The sequence below is a fragment of the Eretmochelys imbricata genome, chromosome 8 (assembly GCF_965152235.1).
Source record: "Eretmochelys imbricata isolate rEreImb1 chromosome 8, rEreImb1.hap1, whole genome shotgun sequence".
Taxonomy (NCBI): Eukaryota; Metazoa; Chordata; order Testudines; family Cheloniidae; genus Eretmochelys; species Eretmochelys imbricata.
This window is the reverse complement of record NC_135579.1, coordinates 82,686,771-82,714,549: the sequence shown is the minus strand read 5'-3', so window position 1 is coordinate 82,714,549 and position 27,779 is coordinate 82,686,771. Positions and strand designations below refer to the sequence as shown.

General features: G+C 41.1%; 1 protein-coding gene across 1 annotated transcript in view; it reads right to left on the bottom strand.

Moving 5' to 3' along the window:
* ADGRL4 (adhesion G protein-coupled receptor L4) overlaps positions 1 to 27,226 on the bottom strand; it is a 93,537-nt gene extending 66,311 nt beyond the window's left edge. Inside the window, exons 1-2 of the mRNA XM_077825130.1 lie at positions 27,205 to 27,226; positions 24,103 to 24,252 (exon numbers count right to left, since the gene is read on the bottom strand). Of these exons, the coding sequence (XP_077681256.1) occupies positions 24,103 to 24,252; positions 27,205 to 27,226 (172 nt within the window). The remainder of the gene's footprint in view (positions 1 to 24,102; positions 24,253 to 27,204) is intronic.
* Between the last annotated feature and the right edge of the window lie 553 nt (positions 27,227 to 27,779).

Genomic DNA, 27,779 nt, shown 5'->3' with positions numbered 1-27,779 from the left:
GAAGGCCTGCAGCCCAGGTGCCCTGGACCCCAGGACTAGTGCTGACACCATAAGCTTAAGCATACCCTTTCCCAGAGCACCAGTCTTGTGGCCGCTCTAGGTTTACAGTTCAGTTCTTCAGGGACACCTGATGGTGAAAGCAAACTGACACAACTGACAGACTTTGTAAGCCTCCCAAAACACCAATCACTCTTCACTTTAGCTGGCCCAAGAAATATGAAGATCTAGACAAAATAATAAATACCTACATGCCTTTCCCTGCCTCAGTTTCCTCACCACTATTGAGTGTTCTTTGTGCTCAGGTCAGAGTCCTGTAGTAGTCCACGATCCCCACTACTGCACACAGCTTCTCCTCTGAATCTCAGAGTCTCTCTCCTTTGGGGCCAGTTTCCTGCTTCTTCACCTGTCACGGAGTCCCCGGGCAATGCTCAGGAACTGCTTCCTACGAAGCCAGTCAGGACTCTGGTGAGGTCTCCTCTCTGTGAGCAGACTATCTGGAGGGCAAAAAGCTTGCACGGCTTCAACCTTCCTGGGTCTGACCTCTGAGCATTCAGCATCCTCTGCCCCTCCGTACGCTTCCCACAGTGAGTCTGCTCAGGTGAGGTCCCAGGGAAGCCAGAGGGTCCTGCACCCCAACTTTGCAGTCAGATGTGACTCTTAGTCAGCCAGTTAAAACAGAGGTTTATTAGATGACAGGAACATGGTCTAAAACAGAGCTTGTAGGTACAGAGAACAGGACCCCTTGGCCAGGTCCATTTTGGGGCTCAGTGAGCCAGACAACCACGTCTGCACTTCACTCCTCATCCCCAGCCAGCCCAAACTGACTAATCCTCCAGCCCCTCCTTCTCTGGGCTTTGTTCCTTTCCCAGGCCAGGAGGTAACCTGATTCCTTTGTTCTCCAACTCTTTAGCTATCACTTTGCAGGGGGGAAGGGCCCAGGCCATCAGTTGCCAGGAGACAGAGTGTCGGCCATTTATGTACACTGGCCCTTTGCTCTGCAACAATTACACCCCGTTATCCCACCACCTAGAGATGTAAGAAATGCATAGGGGAAACTGAGGCACCCCTAAAATATTCAGAGGAAACATTAAGAACAGTTCCACTTCATCACATCACCTAGTCCTGAAATTAAATAGGTCCCCTTTGCTATGAAAGCTTTCCCCTCTCTCTTGTTCATGCTTCCTTTGTCTCCCTCTCAGACTTACCCAGTCTCCAAGGCTTTAAAAGCTAGCATCAACACCTTGGTTCTTTGTCCTGCTCTGGGGAAATTCCACTACTCCAAACCCAGGCTGTCTCCAAACACTCTGGCCAGAACTGGTTTCAGTCAGGTTTCAACAACCCCATTATTCTATTATGGCCTAGATCAGTTCAGATGGTGGTAATCATTTATGATTAGCCTATTCAAGGCCTTACACACCTGATGTGCTTCCCTCATCCTGGACACAAGGGGTATGATTTAAGAACACAGTAAATGATGGGCATAAGATATAAGGATACAGTTCATAAAATCAAACCAGAATTCCTAAGCTGTACACAGACTGATTCCCCCAAACTGTCACAAGGATGGCCCAATGGTTAGGGTGCTAGCCTTGGACTCAGTTGGCTGGGGTTTCCTGTGTGACGTTGGGCGAGGCACGTGGTCTCTCTTGCTTCAGTTCATCATCAGAAAAATGGGGATAATTGTACTTTCCTACCTCCAAAAGTGTTGTGAGGGAAATGATTAAAGACTGGGAGCTGCTCATATAATGTGGTCCTATGAGTACCTAAAATAGATTATTTACATAAAAAGGAGGGCCTGATTCTTCTCTCACAGTCACTAGTGAAAGGCTACTGGTGAAAATGATGACAGAATCAGCCCCACAGTCTGTCTCCTTATCATAGTTATTGTTTTTTCTTAGAACTAATCAGCAAAAATTGGAATAGGAATAAAATACACAACCTTCCTCATATCACAATAAAACTATAGTTTGGGGGCCAAATTTCCTATTTGGGCATACAAATGTAGGTATCTAAATTCATAGGCCTTTGATCTGCCACCAGATCATCCCCTGTTGGTGCAGATTTTCCATCTACTGTTTGGAAAGGAGCTTTAGCTGGCTCGCTGGCACAGTCCCCAATTCTCTGCACCTGTGGGGTCCTCACTGAGGTAGTAGGTAGCATAGGCACCGACTTCCTCACTTTCTTGTGGGTGCTCAACCTCCCCTCTGCCCCAGCCCTGCTCCCACTCCACCCCTTTCTTGAGGCCCCACCCTGCCTCACCTCTTCCCATCCCTGCCTCGCCCCCATTCCAACCCTTCCCCAAAGACCCCACCCCAACTCTGCCCCCTCCCTGCCCTATTCCAACTCCTTCCCCAAATCCCTGCCCTGGCCCCGCCTCCTCCTCTGAGCACACCATGTTCCCGCTCCTCCCCCTCCCTCCCAGAGCATGCTAACACTGCCAAAGAGCTGTTTCGCAGTGGTTGGGCAGGAAGTGCTGGGAGGTAGGTGGAGGAGTGGGGACGTGGAGCACTCAGGGGAAGGGGAGGTGGAGGGGATGAGGGGAGCTTGGCTGCTAGTGGGTGATGAAATTCAGAGCTGCTGAGCACCTGCTACTCTCATTGAAACCCAACAGCTGATAGGAGCCACCAAGGTCCCTTTTCAATCAGGCATTCGGGTCGAAAACCGGATGCTTGGCAATCCTAACCAGATATCTGGGAGCAAAATCCTCAAAGTTACACTATCACCACCAGCTTCCTAACTGAGTTGTTTGAATAGGCAGAGGATGTTAACTAAATTGGCAGCCAAATTCCAGTGCGTGGAAGTGACAACATCTGCCTTTCTGATTGTCTGCTTGTCAACAGAGGAAGTATGTCTTTCTGCTGCTCTATCAACCATATGGAATGCAGGTCTGCAAGAAACAAAAATCTTCTGTGTGAGCTAATGTTGTTTTCTTCCAGGAGCTGGATCAAGATTTTTGTAGCATGGACAAAGTGTCCACACTGTCCTTTCAAGTCAGACCTTCCATGTTTTCAACACCATTGTTTTCACAAGGAAATCCTTGATGCTGTTCAAAATGAAACCCATTATCCTTTTGAGGAATGTCGTTTGGCGAGAGAGAGAATAAAGATTGGGGAATGAGATGCAGAGAAAAAAGGGAAAAGTGTTGGAGAAAGATGACAAGAGATGGCAGCAAAGGAAAATAATGTTTGAAAATAAACGAGAATGTTGGGACCCCTTGATACAAAAGATTAGGAAACCCACCAGAATTGATGGCAAATTAGCATCAGCAGCAATAAGTTAGCATTTTCCTAATTTGGCACAGTGGGATACATTAGTTTGCACTACAGCTCAATTAGGCACCAACTTGAGAGTTAATCTGGGTTGGGTAGACTCCTACACTCATGCAGAGTCCCATTGGGTCCACACAGAGTTGTTTCCTAGATCAGAGCCTGAGAGTGCGGTCTCCCATGATCCCCACTGATGCTGAGCCACTATTAGAGTTTCCATCCTGTCATAGCCAATTTTCTCCATTTGATTTTCTTCCTGCTTCCCTCCTGCCATAGGTTCTTGAAACTGAACCATGTCACCAATTTGCTGCCATACAAAAATAATTCCACAAAGGATGTGATCCGGCAGTCCTCAGGCGAGTACAACTCTGACTGAAGGCAGTGAGAGTTATGCCTGTGTACTGTAGACTTAAACCACAGGATTGGCCCCCAAAGTGGGATCACAGGTATAAAGGTTATCCTCCTCAACACAGCAAAATGCACAGATGGTACAAGAAGAGAATCACAGATTAAAGGTATACTATACTAGAAACAAATGCATCACATTTCACAAACAGAAACTGGACATTAACCTTATGATCAGCTTCTAAAATCACCAATGCAATGCCCTGAATAAAGCAGTAACACAAGCATTACCAGAAAAATGAAAAGCCAAGACCCTTTCATAAAAAATAGCAACTTTAGGAACTACTGAAATGAATGAAAAATTATGGGCCCTCCACTGTAGTCCTCATCTCCGCCGTTATCCTAGAATACCAAATACAATTCTGGTGTGCACAATTTAGAAGGATGTTGAAAAAATGGAGAGGATACAGAAAACAGCCACAAAATGATTTGATGGCTATAGAAAATACCTTACAGTGAGAGATTTAAAGAGCTCAGTCTGTTTAGTTTATGAAAAAGAAGACTGAGCAGTGACTTGATTACAGCATATAAGTATCTTCACAAGGGCAAAACTACTGGATACTAAAGGGCTCTTTAATCTAGCAGAGAAAGGCACAATGTGAACCAATAGCTGGAAGCTAAAGTCAGATATATTCAAGTTAGTAATAAGATTTTTACCAGTGAGGGTGATTAACCATTGGTGCAAACTGTCAAAGAAAGTGGTGGATTGTCCACATACATGGACAGAGTTTCATACCAACACAGGGAGCCTGATTCAGCCCATAATCTATTTTGGTTTTTCATGCTATGTGGGCTACAAAGTAGACGAGAGAGAGAGAGAGAGAGAGAGAGATCCACCTCCATCTCTCGATGTTTTCAAGACTGGATGCCTTCCTGGAAGATGTGTTTTAGTCAAGCACACATTATTGGACTCAACACAAAGGTAATAGTAAAAGTTAATGGCCTATGACATACAGGAGATCAGACTAGATTATCTAATGGACCCCTTTGGCCTTAAAACTTATGAATCTTTGAACCTAAAAATTTGTTAGCAATCTCCAAAGTAAAAGGAGAAGGAAAGGGAGAACAAGCCTGGCAGTTATCTCTAGCAAGGCTACATTCAGTCCCATGTAAAATAATGGAACAATTATTAAGGGGTGAAAACATTGGGAAGAGGATAATAGAATTATGACCAATAAGCAGCTTGGATCATGCCAGGAAAATGTAATTGCTTTTTTGATAGTTACCAGTTTAGTGGATGGAGGGAACACAGTTGCTGGAACAATCTTGATTTTAGTACAGCATTTGATAAAGAGGCTCTCAAAATCTTAATAGATTAATATTCTTGGGTAGAAGTGCTGTCATGTGGATTGAAAAATGGTTGATGGAATGTAAACAAAGGATAAGGATGAGTCATGACAAATGACACTGTACTGAGTTGTGAAGAGGTGGCCAGTTGGGTTGCCACAGGATTCGGTGGTAAGCCCAGTTTTATTTTACATATTTATTAATGTTCTGGAAGAAGAGATGAACAGCCAGTGAATTAAATTCACAGATGATACTGACTTAGGAGGTGTTGTTAACATCAGTCAGACAAGAGAAATAATACAAACGCAGGCAAAAAGGTTAGGAACAGCAAGAGTCAATGATAATATTTACACGTACTAAATGTGAGCATCTGTATGTCCTATGGGAATATTTGGGCACAATTAGGGAGTCTCATTGACAATTCGTTCATGCCTAATCAACAACTGGGGCAGCTATGACAGCCATACCATGACACAAAGTCCTCTGTACAAAATCTCAACCTAGGGATTTCATTTCTATAGTCCCAACAGTCTTTATACTTGGAGGTGCCTGGATTTTTTTTTTTTTTTTTGGTCTAGAATCAGTTTAGAAAGCTATTGCAATGAAGCCTCTTGGGAGCAGATCTCAGAGCCTTGCGTGTTGATTTCCTGTTGAAAAAGAAATCACTGACGCAGAGTGTTGACGTTTTCTTAGGGTTACTAACAAGAAGATTAAGGGGTGACTTGACTACAGTTTATAAGCATCTACACGGGGAACAAATATTAATAATGGGCTCGTCAGTCTGGCACAGAAAGATATAATATGATCCAATGGCTGAAAGTTGAAGCTAGACATATTCAGACTGGAAATAGGTGGTAAATTTTTAACAGTGAGAGTAATTAACCCTTGGAACAATCTACCAAGGGTCATGATGGATTCTCTGTCCCTGTCAATTTTTAAATCAAAATTGGATTTTTTCGAAAAGATATGCTCTAGAAATTATTTTGGGGACGTTCTATGGCCTTGTGCTACAAGAGGTCAGACAACGTGATCACAATGGTGTCTTCCAGCCTTGGAATCTGTGCATCTACTTGTTTTATTTACACTATATGCACCAGTCCTTGAAAAGAAGTGGTCCAGCAGGCACAAAAGCAATCTGCTCTTTCAGGAATCTCAGCACCAACACAATGCCCAGTTTCCTGCAAGCAATTCTACCCAACAATTGATTGGTTACACAGATTAAGGCAGAGAGTAACCTCCCTTGCTATTTGCAAGAGCTTCTCCAAACTCAGTCTGACTCATAAAACTATCAGTGCACCATTCTTCAAAGACTGCTTATATGAGAAGAAGAAAAAAAACTTGTCAGACTGTATGTAATAGTGCCATCTGGTGATTCCATCTATAATAGCAAATTTAGTACCTTTGGGTACTTCACATTTAATGGGTATTTTTGAGATTTCACTATTATTTTTTCTGTTTTATGTACTGTGGCTTCCATCTCGAATGAATGAGTTTTCTATAAAAGGCAAGTCACTATGCTTTGCAATTTGTCCATTTACATGGATTCCTGATCCTTGCTGATCAATTTCCAGTATAAGAATGTGAATGTAACATCTTGTTATACAGTGAAATACACTCAATTGATGAGAGTGCCTGCAAAAAACTCTGTGCCATTTCAGCTACATGGAAGACCAGCCACCACATTCCATGTGCAGCAGGGAGGGGAGGCTTCAAAGTGTGTCAGAGAGGGGAAGTTCCAAATGGGTTGATGTAGCTGGCCGGGAGAGGGCCAATGGAGCAGATCATAGCATCTGAGAGATTATCCTTTGATTTTCATGGGGTCTAGATTAGATTATTGCAATGGCCAGGAATTGCAGTATAGGGACTGTGCCTACAGAGTTGTGTCATAGAATCATAGAATATCAGGATTGGAAGGGACCTCAGGAGGTCATCTAGTCCAACCCCCTGCTCAAAGCAGGACCAATCCCCACTTTTTGCCCCATATCCCTAAATGGCCCCCTCAAGGATTGAACTCACAACCCTGGGTTTAGAACGCCAAAGCTCAAACCACTGAACTAACCCTCCCCCAGTAGCCTGTCTGTAGACTGGGATGTGTGAATTTCTTCTCCAGAATCTCTTACTTATATCCCTGTCCAAAGCCATTTTAGTCAGCTTTGTGCAGGGCAGAGGATATTTCAGCCATAGGGAATCTGATTTTTTAAATATATTTATGGAAGCCAAGTACCTCATAAATCAAATACTGATCCAAATTTTCGACCAGAAGGTTTTGATCTCTCAGCAGATTTCAAGAAATGTAGATATCATTTATAATTTTTATTGTATTTGCACATGCATATAGAAAGAGATAAGATGTATTTACCAAGAGAAAATATAGGAATCTCTCTTGCCTCTACTTTGTAGCCCACACAGCATGCAAAATCGAAACAGATTATGGGCTGAATTAGACCCCCTGGGTTTGTATGAATCTCTGCATGTTAGGATAATCATCATGTTTATCACATTTATCAAATTGTAGCACAGCAAAACAGTGATGTATACTGCATGTATAAACACTCCTACATATGTTCATTATTCAGTATTAGTATAGCATGAAAAGAAAAATAAAGCAACCTATTAAGGGTTGCAATTGCCTTCTCAGAAACAGTGTCTAACCTGGCCATTAACAAAATACAGATTAATTATTAAAAAAAAATGTATAAGACATATGGTATCCCTAGTGGGGCCCTGCAAGCCAGTGCAAATTTAGAGTAGCTTTAATGGTACTCTAAGTTATGCCATGGATCAGGGACAAAAAGAGGATGAAAAGCCACCATTGTCCCCCTCTTTTAGGTGCCCTGAGCACTGCTCCTGCATACCGAAGGATCTGGATGAGAACACCTAACAGGGTGTAGGACTAAATCAATGACTTTAAAAGAGATTCAATTTTTCAATCTTTCAGATCTGCAGCATTGCCAGTGTCCAGTATTACTTGCAGAGATTACTTAGGGGCCAAAATTATCTGCAGAAGATGTTTAGCTATATAAGCATCTGAGTAAATATAGGTTTTGTTTTCAAGCAGTATTATCGGTTTCACCAGATAAAGCTGCCACTTGAATGTTTCATTCTGAAAACAAATGTTAAATTTCAATTAATTCTCTTTCTCCTTTTTTTTTTTTTCTCATGATGTAGCGAGGGAAGATCATTGGACCAGATCCTCAGCTGGTGTAAATTGCCATAGCTCTCTAGAAATCAGTAAAACTATGTTATTTTACATGCTGCTGAGGATCCTGTGTGAGGAGAGCTTCAAGTGGAGTTCTGCGCAGAGTGGCCACACATTATCTTGCACACTGAGGATGGGTCTCTGTGCTGGCTCTGAATAGGATGGAATGGAAGGCTCTTGCCGGAAGCAGACCGGCTGAGGTGATTACACAGATCTAGTGCCCTAACACTCCATGCAAGTAGTGCAGAGGGATTGAAGCTGGAATTCCAGCCCACAGCTGGGGATAGCAGCCATTGGCAGCAAAGGGGCAGTACTGCTATCTTGTGCATTGGAGTTTGCCATTCCCTTCAGCCACTCCCACTCTTCACCCGCAGCAAGCCAATTACTCTGATTTTCTGCAGGCTATGTGAGTTCCACAACTATAAGAGGGTACCAAAGATAAACACAGGTTTATAGTGGGAATCTGATGAAGTGTCTAAAGAAAAAATTACCAATGAGGGGAGGCGGATCCTAACTAAGTGAGGAAGATACATCTGGTTAAATTGACTGTATCGAGCACAATAGATGAATCATGATGTGATGGTATTATTGGAAAGGATGTTACTGATGGAGCTGTCAGCAAGTATTCTAATAGCAAGCCTTCAATTTCATGTTTATGGGGGTTTAACCACCAAAAAACCTCAAACATACGTAACAAGAAGGAATGTAGGAAATGTTCAGTATTGTGCTGTTCAAAAGAAAGAAAACTGTCCCTCTATGTGCACTGCAGCTGATAAAAATTGTCAGAATGATTTTTCTCCATTTACTGACGTTAAACATTGTAATAGTGTAATGTCCTTATGATTTTCTAAATCTCATCAATAAGGAGATTATCTGCTTATTTAATTATTGAATCTCTTGTGGCAGAGGAGTCATTACCACTAGCAGATCTAACTCATCCATATATTTCCCTCCCTAATTAAAGGGTCTTTGCAATTTCAAAATAAGTAAATCAAAAGTAAAAACAGCTAGAAACAAGGGCATAAAATGAAGCGCCAGATTTTCAATTGCTCAGCACCCACAAGCAGGACCATATTTTCAAAACAGCTCAGCTCTCATTTGGACACCTAAATTAGAGCTAGATTTCAACAGTGCTCAACTCTCAACTTTTTGGAAACTCTGCCCCAACCTATAGGTATATGTTCTAAGGCTGTTGTGGCTTGTAAAAGTCATCTACATGTCACTGCCCCATTACATTATAGTCAGCATCAGCTCCCCCTCAGTGGACTTATGATGGAAGTTTGGCATACAGTATCATTATAGTGATCATGACTGTTACTGATTCAGTAGTTCCTATCACTAAAGGGAGAGTATAATTTACATGGCAACCAAGTAAATCAAAGGGGATTTTTTTTTTATCATAGTGCCACAGAATACAGCTAAAAGCTGACCCAAGGGCTACTGTCTGAGTTCCCTCACTGAGGGCCAGGTGTCTGCTCCGCTAACCAGAAAATGCAAAAGTGGGGCTTAGTCGTTTCAATACAAAATGAAGGGAAAACCCTAAAATCCTGTCCGGACAAGCCATAGCATGTATCCACACTGCAGAGTGGCTCTCTTAATAGCTGTCAACAGCACTTGTGTTTCAGCCTGTACCTGCTGACAGGCCAGCTAGCTTGGGTATAAAACACCACCACACTCGAGCTAGAGGTTTTTGTGTGTGGATGAAAGGCAGGCTGGGGACGACAAACAGTCAAGAGCCCAATGTGTGAGACCAAAGAATCCAGCCCAGATGCCAGTTGGAGCACCCCCACGGCAAGCAGCATTTGGCAGTGCATGCAAACCAAGAGGATGTACAAAAAATTCAGCTAATGAATGTTTTCTTTGCAGCACACAGCTGTGTAAATATTACCTCAATATCTCCTGCCACATCCCTCTCACTCTTAGACATTGTGTGTATAGTGATACAATGGAACTTAGCATTTTTGTATCCCACTGTTGTATCCTGACACACCTAGGCCATAACACATTTGAGCTCTTAGCCCTGCCTGTGAAAACAACAATGCCACATGATGCAGACTATGACCTCATTTTTCTAAAGACAGCTTTACTAAAACGTTCCAGGATCCTAATCATGGAACTAGGTCTATTAAAAGCTTAATCATATTTACAATTACTGCAGCAAGATTTGCATGACACCCACTTATTATACTGTGGTAGATGAAAAGGAGCTGAGCCAGGGCCATGCCCCATTTACAGCTGCAACCCAAGTTCATTTCTATTCAGATTAACCTACATGAGAAGCTGTGTTAAGTTATAGAAACTTTCCTCAAATCTGCTTTTAAGTCAATATTCATTTGAAGCTATTTGCCTTTCCTATTTTCTCTGTGGTTGTTATGGAGATAAAATTCTCTCTGTATGCATTATGTATCCTTTATACAATAGGACAGTGAAGCTGACATTTTTGCATCACTCACTCACCGTTTCGAGACAGATGCTTGCACCACCATGGACATAAATAATGAAATACTTTACTATGCTTTTTGGCTGGACACAAGGGACCTGTTGATTATTGAGCAGCCTCAACTTCCACTCACTTCCCCTCTACACTATGTGCTAATTTTGGGCCAGTGGAGCTGCGTAAGGGCAGATCCAGTCACCCCTCCTCAGGCTCTGCGCTACCTCCCGTATTACTCTCCATGATGATTTATTTAAGTGAAGGGAAGCTTCTGCTGTAATGTGACCTCTCCACACAAAGGTGGGCTGTGGGAAGCATGGCACAGACACCAGCTATGCTAGCTCTGCAACTGTTTGGGGACTCTCTCCTGTGCTATGGAATCCTCATCTGGGGAGATGCTGGTGATTTCTGCCCCTTTTATGCTGTGGTGTAAAGGAATGGAATGGAGGGCAGCGGAGTGGTGTTCCTCTGTTCAGATGGGACAGGAATGAATTTTCAGAATTCATCCTTTATTTGGCCTCTTGCACTTTGGCTATCCATTGGCCTTTGCAGAGCAGCTTCTTAGGGATGAAAAACAATCTGTTATACTTTCAAAACGCTACAAACTAGCCTCAAATCCTTTTCAGACACTGTTTGCAACAAATAAATATTAACTATATAAACATGCTCGTCACCATCTATACTTATGCCCTCCCTCAAGGTAACTTATTTAGATAGCTGTCTATGTGAATAGCTTTCATTATGAATAAAGCATAAAAGCCAGTGCATATCCACAAGAACTATTTTTCTATATTGAATACCTCTAACATAAAGGAAGATTGGATTTGACTGTTTTTGAACAAATAACCATTTATTGTGGAGGATTTTCATCCAGTTTCATTTTCTATTTTGAAGAAACAAGATCCTTGTGTCAAGGTAACAAATGGGTCACATTAAATCATAACTAAACTAATGAGACTATCTGCCACATTGGTTTACAGAGACAAGGTGAGTGAGGTAGTATCTTTTACTGGACCAACTTCTATTGGTGAAGGAGACAAGTTCTTGAGCTTACGAAGAGCTCTGTGTAAGCTCAAAAGCTTGTCTCTCTCACCATCAGAAACTGGTCCAATAAAAGATACTACCTCACTCACCTTCTCTCTCTAATATCCTGGGACTAACATGGCCACAACAACTGTGTAAACATTGGTTTTCCAACAACTTCAGACTGTCACACTTGCTTGAACCTAAACTGGGCCAAAAATTCAGTCCCAACATCAAACAAACATAACATTGAAAAGCCACCAGAAAAATACTCTGGGCAGGTTTCTGCTATGCACAGTTGCTGCTACACACCATAAAACTGGTGCATTTTGCCCCCATGCTGAGCTGCAGAGATCTTCTCCTCACAAGGCAATCCACTGACACAGAAGTTCTTATGTTAGTGCCAATCCACCTCCCTGTTGCTGGCATGGTATAGAATAATGTGAGCGGTCAAGATGGCCTTTCACTACATCAATTTTCTGGTGTTTGGGAGTGCGGGGGCCTAGCAGAGAGTGTAAATTAGAGGAGCCTCAGCCAAAGGTGTCCGGTTCCGTATACAAAGGCAGCAGGATCACAATGTTGCTCAACTCCTGAAACTTCCTTTGCACATGCAGCCTGACTTGCTCTGTGTCCAGCACAATTGTAGCTGTGGTTCTGGCCCTCTGTGTTTATTCAGTGTTAATTCACCCACAAATCTCCATTTTTAAAATGATCATGAATCTCTTAACCTTAGCTCTAAATCCCAAAGTAATCACATAAGACCCTACCCATTAGACAATGAACAGAGATTATTCAGTTTCCTTGTACCACATCAAAACAGCAGCTTCCTTCCTCCCAGTGATTACAGTTGTGATTAACTGCAGGGTTCAAGGTGAAAAAATAATATGGTTCCAAGCATATATGGATTCCTCTAATCACCACAAAACACAGTGCCAGATATTTCAATTAGAGTATACCAACGTCACAAAATCAATTTCTTATCAGCCAAAAACACACATACCATAAAATTTTATTTTCAAAGCATAATCTCCAAATTAAATCTGTGTACCTAAAAAAATACACAGTATAAAAAACTAGTTCTTGGGTTCCCATATTCATAAATGGCACCGGCTTTGTGCTCTGTATTTGGAATACAATGTTTGGTTAGATTCTAATCTTCTTGGAGAATGTCATTATCTCTTTCGACGGCAAATAGAGGCCCAAAGTGTCAATTTCCTTCTTAAAGTCTTTTATCCATACAAGCTTTATACAGGGTTAGACATCCTGTCTGCCAGTAGCTCAGTTGGCAATTTTTCACAGTCATACACAGAAAAATTGTGTGCCGGCATATCATCCTAGATAAATTACACATTTCAGACGAGGCTTGTATGCACAACACCACCACCTCTGCCCAGTTCATACCAGGGAAAAACTAAGAACAAGTCCTCTAATGTTAAACTAGATAAGTTATGCAATGGGGACACAATAAATTGAACAGACCAGGCCAGCCACGCATAGAGAAATAATTTACATACTTTATGGAAAACAGCAAGGTACCTGCACAAAAATTATATCATTCTCTTTCACATGTATAATTCTTTGGGATCCTACTAACACATTTTTTCTCAGCTCTCTGCTTAGCCACAAATACAACTGCAGTGACTAACAGTTGGCAAACTTTACTACTGTCTAAGTCTAGATACTGGATCTAAACATCTAAAGGTAATGGATATTATGCAAGCAATTCCTTCCCATTAAACCCCAGTGTACATTTTATCTTTTCAGAAAGTGTTAAGTCTTACAACCTAAGTAAAACAATAGCAATTTTACATTCTTTACATTTTCTTGTTAGAAAGATAGCTTCATATTTTTGTTCCAAATATTTTTCTAGGGAATATTATTGCATGTAAATTCAATTTCATACATATCTGTATACACACATAGGTGTATACTCACATTAATATACACACATTAATACATAGACACATGCTGGAAATACATACCTTCAGTTTATTTCAGACAAACAAGCTAGCTATACATATTTGTTACTTCTGGACCTTGGGACTGCTTTACTTTTGATACTAGAGATACCGGATATAAAATCATATCTCTGGTAGACACAAAGTAGAGCAGACTCTAAGATAATACATTTACAGCTTCTTAAATGAATTTCCCCACATCCTCTAAACATGTAATATGTTGATTGATTTTAGAGCCACAAAGCAGGATGAAAAGGATCTTTCTTAGAGAAAGGAAGTCAGCAACACTTGGCGAATGTTAAAGCACATTTTAAATTAAATGTGTAATCCATATTTGGATAATCAACTTGAAAGTTTAGGAACATTTCTGAGAAGGGGAAAATAACGCTTTTCTATCACATCAGCTACCCACCTTTTTTTTAGCTCTAGTCAAAGGCCACCAGAAGCAATTTAAAAGAGTAGGGATATGATTAAAGATGTGAAAAGAGGAAGTTTTGTTCCTTCTGGCCCATTCAGAAAGTTCACTAACTGAACTTTACTCATGTTCAAAGTATGATTTCAAATGAAATAAAATATAAATAAAACAAACAAAAGAGGATTTTTTCAGTCATCTGAGATACATAACTTGTAGAACATGTAAAATCTCATCATTTCTTCACAGTAGGCTGTTTCAGAGGACCTATTTCCATTTTAAATATGCACCCTAGCCAAGAAACAACATGCCAAATTATTTTCAATTTGTTCAAATCCATCTATCTACTGCTGTTTTGTTTGATGATGAAATAATGACAAATACAACTGTTTGGGCCCCAATAAGTATGTATGTAATAATAAATATTACTTAGTGCTCGTATAGTGCTTTTCATCCATAGATCTCGAAGTACTTTTTCTAAAGTGGGTAAGTAATTGTGATCCTGGGAGCCCCTAATGCCAACTGGCAGAGTACCCAACATACTGAAAGTCATATCAGGTGTGACACTGTCCCCTGTTGTCATAATACGTATCAAAAAGATGTCTTGTAAGCAATCATACGTAAACTGGTGACATGCTGGTCCTGAAAATCACTGAGTGATATATGTATGGGTTACATACAGGGAGTTATAGAGGTGTGCTGAGAAATATGTTCTTCAAATGTGGTTGAGCGGCAGTGCATATATTAAGCCTACCCTAGACAAAGGAATATGGTTTCCCCTTTCTGACCGGCCTGATAACAGGCAGAGGACAATTAAAGTACATTTACATACAAGGTAAACAACCTCATCAAGCTAACAAGCAGGGATAAGACAGTTTAACAATCATGCCAGGGGACAGAATCTGCATCCCAGGAAGCCCTCCTAGCCCTTGAGTCAGACACAATGGACTTTGGGTAATATCAGAAGAGGAAGAAGACGTTTTAGGAATCCATCACTTAGGGAACATGGGGAACAGCATCCTCTGAGCCTGTGAAAGCTGGACCTCCTGGCCAGGAGGGCTACGGCTGCTGGTAAATTAATGTAAGTAAGAAAACTGCTTTAGACAAAGATTGTAACTTGCTAAAATTAAGTTTTAGTCTCTATAAAACGTGTTTTGTTTTGTTTGTAACCATGACTGTCTCTTTTTCCTCTTGCTTCATATAATTTAGATCTCTGTTCTTTGTTAATAAACTTATTCTTAGTTTGACCATAAACTATCTCAGTGCCATTATATTGAATTACAGTGCGAGTTCTCAGCTAAGTTAACAGGCTGGTGTACACTCTGCTCTTTGGAGGTAGTGAACTTAATAATTTCTGAGTGTCTAGTGAGAGGGGACTGGACACTGCAGAGAGATGTCTCTGGGGACCTGGCTTCACTGATCATTGCCACGAAGGCAAGGTTTGACTGACAGAGTCTTGAGGACTATGCTGGTAAAGCAGATGGGCCACTGTGGCAGGGAGCTGACACAGTCTAATCTCCAGCAAAGCTCACTCCCGCTGAGACAGCGGGATAACACAGTGGCTGACAGTTCTGGGTCTCCTCAGCGGAGCATCCCAGTAATATTATCCTCATTTTCCATGTGGGAGAACTGAGGCACAGAGAGGTGAAGTGATTTGTCAGAGGTCAACCTGCAAGTCAGTGGCAGAGCGAAGAATAGAACCATGTCCAGTAACTGACTCCATGCCCTATCCACTGTACCCCTCTGCCATTTGGTATGAGGACAGATATATGCACTTGGTTCTTTTTCAGCTAATCTATCATCTGGATCCTTGCAGACATGTGTCTTATCCTGAAAGAATGAACCATAATCATATTTTAAAAAACCTCATCCAATGAGTTGGATGACACACACTGAACAAAATTTTAAGATCCAGGCCGGCATCTTTGTTGGGATCCCACACAAGGGTTTTGCATTCCGATGTCCCTTTGCTTCCCTGCCAGCTCTGTTCTTGACAGATAGCACAGATTAAAATTAATATGAATCCTTAGTTACCTCATCCTGTTGGCGCCCAAGAAGAGCAAAGATGTGGAGGTACAATGTAGTGGGCTGGCTCACACCACATGCGTATCCATATCCACAATGAACACAGCATATCTTGGATTTTCTTCTGATGTCTCCAGTCAGCCACCTAGGATGTTAAGATTGGGTTGGCTGCTTGGGAGAGCTGATAAAATGAGTGCAGTGTTTTTTATTTTTGTTTTTGTTTTTTGTTTAGGCAGAAATGCAAATAAATACATACAATTGAAAAAATCAAGTTTTATGCAAAAGGTCATACTCAGCCCTGACAGCATCACTTTAAATAAGACACAACTAAATAATTTGTCTTTTAAAGTGTTGGCCTTTTAGACAGGTAAATATAGCATTCTCCATCAAAGAATGTCATGTTACAATTATTAATAAAGTAAGCCTCCCTCACCTTGGGAAAGGAAGTATGATTATTCCCATGTCACAGCTAGGAAAATGAAAAAATAACATGCCCAAGATCAGAGACACAAAACATTTCAACAAATATATTTTTTTTCTATCCTGGATTTTCTTCTTCAGATTTTATATTGCTCATCCAGAATCACATATTTTCTTTAGAGAGGAGCCAATAAAACAGAAGCCTTGGTGACAGCTCATGTACAGAAACTCTTCAGAAGAAGTTGTGGCTGCCTAAATCAGCACCATGCCTACAACTGCCCTTTTTCCGGGAGGCAGAAATAGGCTTGGCCCAGCCGTCCTGGCATGCTTTGAGAATGCTCTGAGCATGTGTAACCCACACACCTCTTGGGTGTGTTGTTCTGTCCCATCTAGTGGCACCGAGACCACTTAGAGAGAGAGATTAATGAGTCTGCTCTACAGCCTTAGCGAAGAGTCAGTTGGCTTTTAGCTCATGCAGTAGAGGCTCATGCACTAAGCTCCAGAGGTCCCTGATTTGATCCTGCCCTCCGACGACCGGGATCTGTTGGTGTTACAAGTGGCGGCTCTTCTGGGATTTCAACTGGGAAGTCTCTGAAGCTTGGGATGTGCTTCCTCAGCTAGGGGAAGTATGTAACCCACACATCTCCTAGGTGTGTTGTTCTGTCCCATCTAGTGGCACCGAGACCACTTAGAGAGAGAGATTAATGAGTCTGCTCTACAGCCTTAGCTAAGCGCCAGTTGGCTTTTGGCTCATGCACTAAGCTCCAGAGGTCCCCGGTTCGACCTCACCCGCTGACGACCAGGGTCTGTCAGCATTACACACGCTCAGTATGCCTCAAGTTTGCTAATGAAGCTGTTAGTCCATGTGGAGGAGAGGACTGGACACAGGAGTTAAAGTGCTCATAACCCCTTGGGACTCTTTCACAACTCCATGTTGCAGAACTGTGCTTCAGGTCAGCCTTTCCAGCCTCCTGATCTGCAAGAAGGATTGACTTTCCTAGGTCAGCAAATTTCAGAAGATCCCTTACATTATTTACTACATAAAGTACAGAATTTTAATAGAAGCACAAAGAAAACTTGAACTCATATCTGTGTGCTATACCATATACCAAAGTCAGGCACCTTATTCACAAGACTATGCACACACTTCACTCAGCTAGCCCCTTCTCCCTGAATGATGATCAGTCTCCCAGGAGGACCCTACCTAATAATATGAATGTCAAAGTCAGCCAATATTAATGTAAAGAAAAAAATTAAATTGCTTTCAATAGAAGCTAGGGTTTGAGTACAATGTGTTGGTACCAAGCTTTTCATTACTTCAGATCTTCATGAACAACAGACTGAGGACTTGATACTGCAAACTCCTAGTCAAGTGAGCAGTTCTTGCCCATTGACCTCAGCATAACTATTCTTGTGAGGAATAGTTTGTAGGCTTGGGACTTTATTTCACTTTCATCTTATTTATAGCTAAGAAAGCCTGAGCTGCTGTGACAATGATGAGGAGGTGTAGTACCCAAATGGTGGCCTACAGATAGTACATGAGCTTACAGAGGTCAGGAGTACACACAATGCTTCTGGGAACCCAGGGTGAGTACACTCAGTGATAGCCCTATTATATTTGTACAATTTCCTTCTTCACAGACCCACAGCCTCTGGCCAGCGCACAGGAAGTGTAGACTACTCTGAGTTGCATGCATGGATGTCAGCAATGGTGTCTCCTATCTTTGCACTACTAGGACATGATCAACCACATGGCCTGTATCCTGCATTGACGGATGATGGAGCAAAAGGGTTTAATAGATTTCAAGGCCAGAAGAGACCATTAGATGATCTAGTCTGATCTTCTGCATAACACAGGCAAAAGAATTTTGCCCCATTAACCATGTATTGAGCCTGATAACATGTGTCTAACTAACGCATATCATCTCCCAACTCCTCTGCACTATGCTAAAGCTGCTGTAATTTGGCCTTTATGGTTTCTGGTTACTGATACCAGTGAGATGGATTTAGAAGTGGGTGGACTGGATCTTTTATGTCAGTGGTTTTGGGTTTTTTGGTAAACATAGAAGTAAAAGCTTTGTGATATTTGATGTGTATCTGCTGCTAACAACAAAAATTATCCTTTGCTGGGCCAGCATTTAGACTAGACTGTTTGCTGCTAAAGACCATCTTTTTATAGAATAAAAATGACTAGAGACAGTGGTTTTATAGGGTCATGTTACTTTATAAGGAAAAATCTCTCTGGAACCCATACACCTATACCATTTAATGACCATAGGGACACTGATGAATCAAAATGAATTCAGTGACTGCCATGAAGGCTGGTTGGTAGAATATGACAACATCACATTAGGGTAATACCTGGTATCTTGCAGGAGAGATCATCTTCAGAGTTGGCTAAAGCCATAAAGCCAACACCGTGCCTCTCAATAAAATGAGACACATTAATAATATATCTACATTTGGATTTCCAGTAGGCTTTCAATTTGATTTAGCTGAATTTAGGTAAATTACCAACAATCAAACAGGGCTTCTGTATTTTGGTATAAAATATTACTTTACACTGTGATTCTAGGAAACTGATAAATATTACTCTATTGCATATTGAACAGAGAGACACGACAGCTTTTCAGAGCCCTGTGTCCTACTAAAGTTTAAAGTCGTCTTGATGGCATCATTTCCTTCTCGCTATGTCTGAAAAAACTGCATCTACTTTACAAATAAGATTGATTCATCTTTTAGAAGGCTAATTGTCAATGGACATTTAAAAGGAAATCTGGAGGGATATTGTGTTCCTATTTTTCCTGCCTGCACGCTTGGAACAAACAGCACTGCTTCATTTTCCTGCCATATTTTAGAAAGTTAAAGTAAACATGGTGATCACACTGTTTACTTTAATTTTCTGCAGTGTGCCAACAAAGCCGCAAATTGGCAGTCAGCATGCAAGAGGCAGCCAGTGTTGAAATGATAGAGCTGCTTGAGAAAGCTTAAATGGTGCCAGGCCATTTTTCTCTGTTTCAAAAATAAAAGATTGACTTCACTTAAGCTTCACTTCCACACTCTGCTTTTCTCCAAAGGTCTGAAAGTTTTTTGGAATGGAGGAAGTCAGGATTACAAGCAACATGTAATTTACATGGCCAGTTCAGTTCTCTGTAGCTTGTAAGGATGTTTTGTGTACAAAAGAAAAAGGTCACCCTTTTTATATAAAGAAAAGGATTTATGAAAGTGGTAGATATATTCTATTTATTTGTGCAAAGTCCACAGAAATCTTGCATGAAAGGAAGTTAATTCTCTGATAAATCAGTCCTATTTGGTTATATTTTCACCATAATGCTAGCTTCATGCTTTACCTTGTTGTTAGCTGTGCAAGTTCAATTACAGATGTCAGGAAATATGCAGGCCACATGCATTATATTCAAATAATATACAACCACATGCATTATATTCAAAATATACTCCCACTATTATATATGTCTCCAAACCGAGCCCCAGAAGGCAAATGGTTGCATTCTGTAAGGTCATTCTCTCTGTGTCATATTATAAATAGAGAGTTAGGGACATAGATCTTTTACAAGAAATAAGAGAAATGTAAGGTTATTTTGCAGCAAGGAAGTGTAAAGTTTGAAAAAGTGACTCATCTGTAGCTTTCTGGAGGATTATATGCAGACAGAATTTATCAGGGGGTAAATTATAATGCTAATACATAAAAGATGCCAGTTCCTGCAAACAGTCATTTCCATAGCCATGCTCACTCCTACACATATTCCCACTGAAGACAATGGGACTAGGCACGGAAGTAACTGTTTGCAGGATTGGATGAAAGCATGCTTCCTGAAGGTCCAAAACATGACCTAATTGAAAACGCCTGGAGTCTGGTGGGAAAAAATCCACACGGTTCTAAAAGGATAATTATTTTAAAATCCATGATTTTGACACCAGGAAATTAAATTCATATATATATATGTGTATCTCTATCTAGACACAGTGAGTCCAATAATTTTGTGTGCTCTGCAGTCACTTAGCCAGCTGGCAAAGAGAGGACAAGTTAACTAACAAACCCCATTCCCTAAGGTATGCTGACATCAGTGATTCATGATTGATCAATGATAGTGCTGGGAAATAAGTAACAGGACTATATTGCCTTGTGCTCCACAATAAACTCAGAGGGAAATGTCTAAGTGCATCACATTGAAAAGACAGACTTGGCACGGAAATAATTTTTACAAGTACTTAAAAGGTGTTACAAGCAACTGAGTGTAAAGAGACAAATTAAAACCACTTAGAAATAATTGAAAGTGTCCCTTTAAATAAAGAGGGACAGTTTTATATAAACTGACTTGGAATTAAACTGACAACGGGTGTGTTTTGATGTTAAAAGCATTTTACAGAGAGAAAATCATATCATGAAGACAAAAATGGAGCTTGAACTTCTTTTACAAAAGAAAGAGCTACTGTGGTTTGGTTGGTTATCAGCGAAAAGATGCAATACAGAGTAGAAGATAGGCTTACGCAGTGCAACATTATTCATGTTAATGACAGTAATTATGACTGTTACAACCTTTCTAAATAACAAAAAGGGCTAAAATTCTTACATAATGACATTATATGCACTATTTAGAAAAAAATGCTTATGTTAACGCATGATTGATGGTCTGCTTTGAAGGTGACTGAATTATCATCATAAAAGCCTAAAATTATTAATTGAGGAGACATGTGTAGCTTGCTGTGCTGCATGCTCTATCTAGAACAACAAGATCTAATATATCATTAAACAACTGCAGCTTTGCTCTACTTTTTTTAGCTTTAAGCTAATTATGATGGGGTGTAGCTTGACTACATTTTTAATCCTTTTTAGAGCCTATCCAATTAAATTGAACCTGTTTATGCTATTAAAAGAATACATACAGTGTTGACAATGTTATGCATAACACAGCCTCTCTTTCAGAAAGAACATCCCACATATGAACTGCGCTATTAAGCTGGAGGGTAAGTGACTTTGGTGATTTTAGAGGTAGTTTGTTATAGAAACTGTTGGTCTCACCTAACTGAGGCCTCTAAGGGGATGTCTACACAGCAAAGAAAAACCCACGCTGGTCCATGCCAACCGACTTGGGCTCACAGGGCTCAGGCTGTGGGGCTGTTTCATAGCTGGGTAGACTTCCAGGCTTGGGCTGGAGCCCGGGCTGTAGGACCACGTAATGGGAGGATCCCAGAGCTCAGGCTCCAGCCAGAGACTGAAAGTGTCCATAGGAATGAAGCAGCCCTGCAACCCGAGGCCCACAAGCCTGAGACGGCTGGCACGGGCCAGTCCCAGGCTTTTCTTTGCTGTGTAGACACACCCTAACAGTCTTGATTTCACCGTGATGCACCATGAATCGGCCTGGAAGCTGCCTTGCTTGAACACTTTTAGGAATTTGGTTTGAAGGCTTGAGCTTCCTGACACTTAGCATAACTCTATACAGCTAATCAAGCCTGAGGCTTTGAGAATGACTGATACTTTTGTCTTAAACTGCAGCTGGTGTAAATGGTAACCAATAAGTGTCTCTAAGTCTTTGTGGGGGGGGGGTGTTAAAATAAACAAAATATAAACATTAAAAATATCTCAGACCTTGGGGAGGAAGGATAGTGAAAGAGGAGATAGTGATCTTTGCTGTGAATTTAATTGCTGACTCATAATTGCTCCTCACTGAAAAAATATCCTAGTGACATGATAATGGGGTAGAAGGAAATGTGAGTTGCAAATAATATTAATTGAAATTCTTGGATTTTTTTCATTGAATAATTATTCACAAATAGAGATTTTGATTCTGCAAACATGTATTCAACATTGCAATCAATTAGATTAACTGGTCTAGTGGATAGATCATTGGACTGGGATTCAGGTGACCTGGGTTTTTTGTCACTACAGTTTTTCATTAATTGATCAGGTATATTTACACTTAAACATTCCCTAGACACATGCAGGGAAGGCAGCTTTCCCAGGCAAGCACCTTCAAGTCCTATGCTTTCATAAAAAGAAAGTAAATTTCTAGCCTTTAGGTTTATAAACCTGAATCAAGGGCTCCCAAGTGCAGAGATGTTTTCTTTATTTTTCTCACAGCTAGCTCCGTGCCTTTGTTTCTGCTCAGAGCTTTGCCAAGGTGCACTAGGGGAAGCTCTGACCAGGGTCCGGTTACAGTTCATGACTGCTATTAAAGACGTAGTGAGCAGCAGTGAAAACCGGCAAGAACCAGGTCACAGTGCTGCAGCTGGGCATAGCCTGACGAGCAGCTGGAGCAGCAGAGGTAGGCACTACAGCTATTCACTGCAAAGGGCAACTCACAAATGAAGGCTGGGGGAGAGGAAGAGTAGAGAGACCTCACTTACATCAGCCTGAAAGCAGAGAGAGGGATAGAGTAGCAGGACCTCCCTTTCTCTCCGCATATGTTCCAGAAGCCCAGAATGCTGAGAGTAGAGATTGGGATGGGAGAGGGGAACAGAGAGAAAGAGAAATTCCTTAGCCCTTCCAGCAGCCAGAGGGATATGACCGGAGATGAGGGAAGCTTCAAAGTAATCAGATACCTATCAGATACCTATGAAAGATGGAGTCCCCCAGGGACAGATTCCTGTTAGGAATCCCAACTTCCTTCCCTTTCCAGCAGCTGGGGTGAAAGGGGGAACATTGGCTTATCAGTTATTAATATTAGGTGTCTAGAAAAGTTAAAAAGCCTTATGTGCAAGAGAATCGGTGTGAAGGAGTATGGAAGTGGCAGTATTGCCTATCCAAGCTTCAAAAATACTGAGTCAGGCCCCTCCAAAGTCATGTCATCATCTTAAAATCCATGAGATTAGCTTGAAATAATGTATTTAGGACTCTTTTTATTTGTCTTCTGTTTTATTAGTCTTTAGGGTTCACTTTTTCAAGCTTTTCTCCACAGAAAGTATTTTTTTTTTATTAAAGTTGAGACTCTCACTTAGTCACAGAGCTCCAGGATCTGGGGCTTTAGGAAAAACATCAGATATTATGAGAGTTGGTTGGTAGCACTGAGGTGGGCAACAGTGGAAAAAGGCAGACAATCAATGTAGAACTTGTGGCACCTTAGAGACTAACAAATTTATTTGAGCATAAGCTTTCGTGAGCTACAGCTCACTTCATTGCATGCTTATGCTCAAATAAATTTGTTAGTCGCTAAGGTGCCACAAGTGCTCCTTTTCTTTTTGTGGATACAGACTAACATGGCGGCTACTCTGAAACCAATCAATGTAGATGATCTATATAACTATTCTTTCCATAAATTGTGTACTTCTATTCTTGTAATCTTTCCAGAGGGGTGGGGGAAGAGGAGGAAATAAGGACAAATAGCTGACAGTAACCTGGGGAAAATATATAATTATCTATCATAGGAAAGAAAAGACAAAGTGGAACGAAGTCCAACAGGGAAAGCAGGTCTAATAAAACAAGAGAGATGTAATATGGTAAATTATATTAGAATATTAGATAGAAAGTTGATTGACAAGTTGCAATAAAATACAGTACCCACTATTACTTTAAATGACCAGGGATAGCACTTCAGTTTTTTAGCCTTGGTAGCATGTCAGCATAAGTATTATTCTGGTTATAAATTTAGTCCTCAATAGGTACTGGGTATATTTTTCATGCCCTGTAGCAATGTACGTAGGTAAAATATGTTTACCGTGACAGAAATGTATGCCATTTCCTGTGAATCCTGGGGAGCAATAGCAGCCTTGCACTCCACCCTTAACTTCACACTCCGCATCTTTATGGCACGTCATGTTGCAGTTCGGAGAAGTGTAGCCATAGTCCAGCAGACTGGACACAAACACTGAAACAAATGTAAACCATGTTTGTTTGTTTCTAAAATGCATACTGAATTCTAAAATCAGATATGGGCAGGACATACCCAGCCAACTGGGGGCGTTCCAGCAACCAGACACGTAGACGAACACAATATGTTAGGGAAGAGCCAGCACAGCTTTTATAAAGGGAAATCATGTCTCACCAATCTATTAGAATTCTTAGAGAGAATTCTAAACCCAAACATGTGGACAAGGGTAATCCAGTGGATATAGTGTACCTGGATTTTCAGAAAGCCTTTGATAAGGTCCCATCTTTAGCCAAATGGGCAATAATGGGATAAGAGGGAAGGTCCTCTTATGGATGAGTAACTGGTTAAAAGATAGGAAACAAAAGGGTAGGAATAAATGGTCAGCTTTCACATTGGAGAGAGGTCCCCAAAGATCTATACTGGGACTAGTGCTGTTCAACAAATTCATAAACGATCTGGAAAAACAGGTAAACAGTGAGGTGCCCAAGTTTGAAGATGATACAAATTACTGAAGATATTTAAGTTCAAAGCTGACTGTGAGGAATTACAAAGGGATGGTACAAAACTGGGTGACCAGGTAATAAAATAGCAGATGACATTCAATGTTGATAAACGCAAAGGGATGCACATTGGAAAACATAATCCCAACTATACATATAAAATGATGGGGTCTAAATTAGCAGTTCCCATTCAAGAAAGTGGTCTTGGAGTCATCGTGGATAGTTCTCTGAAAACATCTGCTCAATGTGCAGCAGCAGTCAAAAAAGCTAACAATGATAGGAACCATTAGGAAAGGGATAGATCATAAAACAGAAAAAATCATAATGCCACTATATAAATCCATGCTATGCCCACACCTGGAATACTATGTGCAGTTCTGGTTGCCCCATCTCAAAAAAGATATATTAGAAATGGAAAAGGTACAGAGAAGGCAAAAAAAAAAATGATTAGGGTCCTGAACAGCTCCTGTAAAAGGAGAGATTAAAAAGAGTAGGACCTGTTCAGCATAGAAAAGATATGATTTAGGGGGCATATGATAGAGTTCTATAAAATCATGAGTGTCATGAAGAAAGTAAATAAGGAAGTGTTATTTACCCCTTCATATAACACAAAAACCAGGGATCACTCAATGAAATTAATAGGCAGCAGATATAAAACAAACATAAGGAACTACTTCTTCTCTCAATGCACAGTCAACCTGTGGAACTCATTGCCAGGGGATGTTGTGAAGGCCAAAATTAGTATAACTGGGTTCAAAAAAGAATTAATTAATTTCAGGGAGGATAGGTCCATCAATGGCTATTATCCAAGATGGTCAGGGACACAATCCCATGCTCTGGATGTTCCTAAACCTCCGACTACCAGAAGCTGGAACTGGAAAACAGGGGATGTATCACTCAATAAATTGTCCTGTTCTGTTCATTGCCTCTGAAGCACTTTGCACAAGCTACTGTCAGAAGACAGGACATGGGACTAGATAGAGCATTGGTCCAACCCAATATGGCCATTCTTAGTTTTTATGTAAACATTAAAGAGTATGGTATCACTGAAGTGGTACAAAGGATTGAAGCTCCAGTCCTGTAAAAACGTACTCAATGAGACTTCTTACATAGTCAAAATTCAGTACACATTTAAGCCTTTGGAGTATTGGAACCTGTGTTCAACAAGCTTAAAATGATGATCAACATAAAACGTACATAGTGGAGTGGGAAAAACCTTTGAAAGGTTTTCAAAGCTTTCTACTCCTTCCCACTGAAGAGGCAGATACTTGCCTTTGTATCCAGAATTATGCATGGAGTGTAATCCAAACTACTCAACAATAACCAGGTGAAAAATACCAGTGAGAGTTCCCCCGATCAGTTTTTAAACCACGTCTACCCATATCTAGTTAACACAGAACGTAGTCACAATCTGAGAGAAGATTTAATTCCCATGGAACAACATTTGTAGCATTATCATTTTAAAAAACCCTCCAAATCATTTTAAAGGAAGTCTTTTTAAATATCATGTCTGTGTTCCAAAAGTGCTACCTTCTACGTTCTCTCGCTAAATGATTCCTGAATTAAGAAGCTGCTTTCCCATTGTATACATGTGTATAGTTTTCAACACAAAGAAAGACAGAGGAACTGCTGACTTTGAGGAAACTAACAGTTCACAAAAAATTATACATGCCCACTGACATAAATATAAATCATTAAGAAAACCAGGCAGCTAACACTGGAGGGGAAAAACACTTCTGACTTTGTACTTTATAAACCATGAGAAAAGACATAAGGAAAGTTACAAAACATAAAGCCCCTTCTTGGTACTCCCTTCCCCTGCAATTCTGCTTCTCTCTGCCAAAATATCATGCTGGATACTTGCTAGTCTAGTGTTACAATTACAGCTTTCACTGCCCCTGAAAAGTTCACTGAAAAGTTGCTTTACTGGACAAATAAAAATGTCATGAAAAACTCAAAATATTAAAAATTACATATTTGTTTAAAAACTATATACAAACCAGATCAATTCATTTCCTCCCAAATTTCATCTTCTCGTTCATTTATTTTTACTGTTCAGAGTATCTTTCAGATATCAGAAGCAAAAAAGCTAGAGGAGAAGTGAAGTCCAAGAACATCCCTCACCAAGACAAATCAATAGCTTTGGCTTTACAGAGCAGATTACAGAATGAAATAAATGCAAGCATTTGAGGGATTCAGAGAGCGAATACCGATGGCTTTGAGATGTTGGGGTTACCCTGATGCGATGGGATAGTCAAATGCAGCAGCAGCACTAACCAGAGTTCTGGGAAATGTTTTAATCATTGTTACCCATGAGTTTTCCCCTCAGCTGCCACTGATTCTGTCCTTTGCCTAGCCCCTGCAAAGTTGTCCCCCAGTTTCATCTTTCCACCCCCCCGCCACCTTCTTCCACCTGCCCCTCACTTATTTGGGAAGGAAAATCACCTACCTAGGAGAGGGAGTAGTTTCATTGGGGGTACTGCTATGCAGTGCTTGGCGTTGAGCCCCTGTGTAACAGAAGAACCTGCCCTGCCTTAGAATGTATGAGCATGTGCGAAGTGCCTGTACACGCCCATTAGGAACGTGAAACCCCAGTGAAGCTGCTGGCCTTACCCTGCCCTTTACCCTCAGCCTCATTTCCCCCCACAAAAAAACTCCTTAGTGACTCAGGAGCTGGAGAGGCAGGGTAGAAAAGGAGAGGAACAGATCTGCAGGGGAAGATAAGGAGCAGATGAGAGAGCATAGGGGAATAAGCCAGCAGGGGTATGGTATGGAGTAGATCAGGGGGTGAGTAGGCTAGAGGAGTAGTTTGAGGGGCTCAGAGGGCAGTGGAGGGATGGAAAAGCAGATTGTTGTGGTGGTGGAATAGATGGTGGGGGTGGCGAGTGGCAAGACAGATGAGGGACAGATCAGTGGCAGGGAGGGTGGAGGCAGATTAGATAGTGGAGTGGGGGTGGAGCAGACCAGGGACTGGGAGGGTAGCAGTTGCAGAGTGTAGAGAGGGAGGGGTGGTGGCGCAGATTG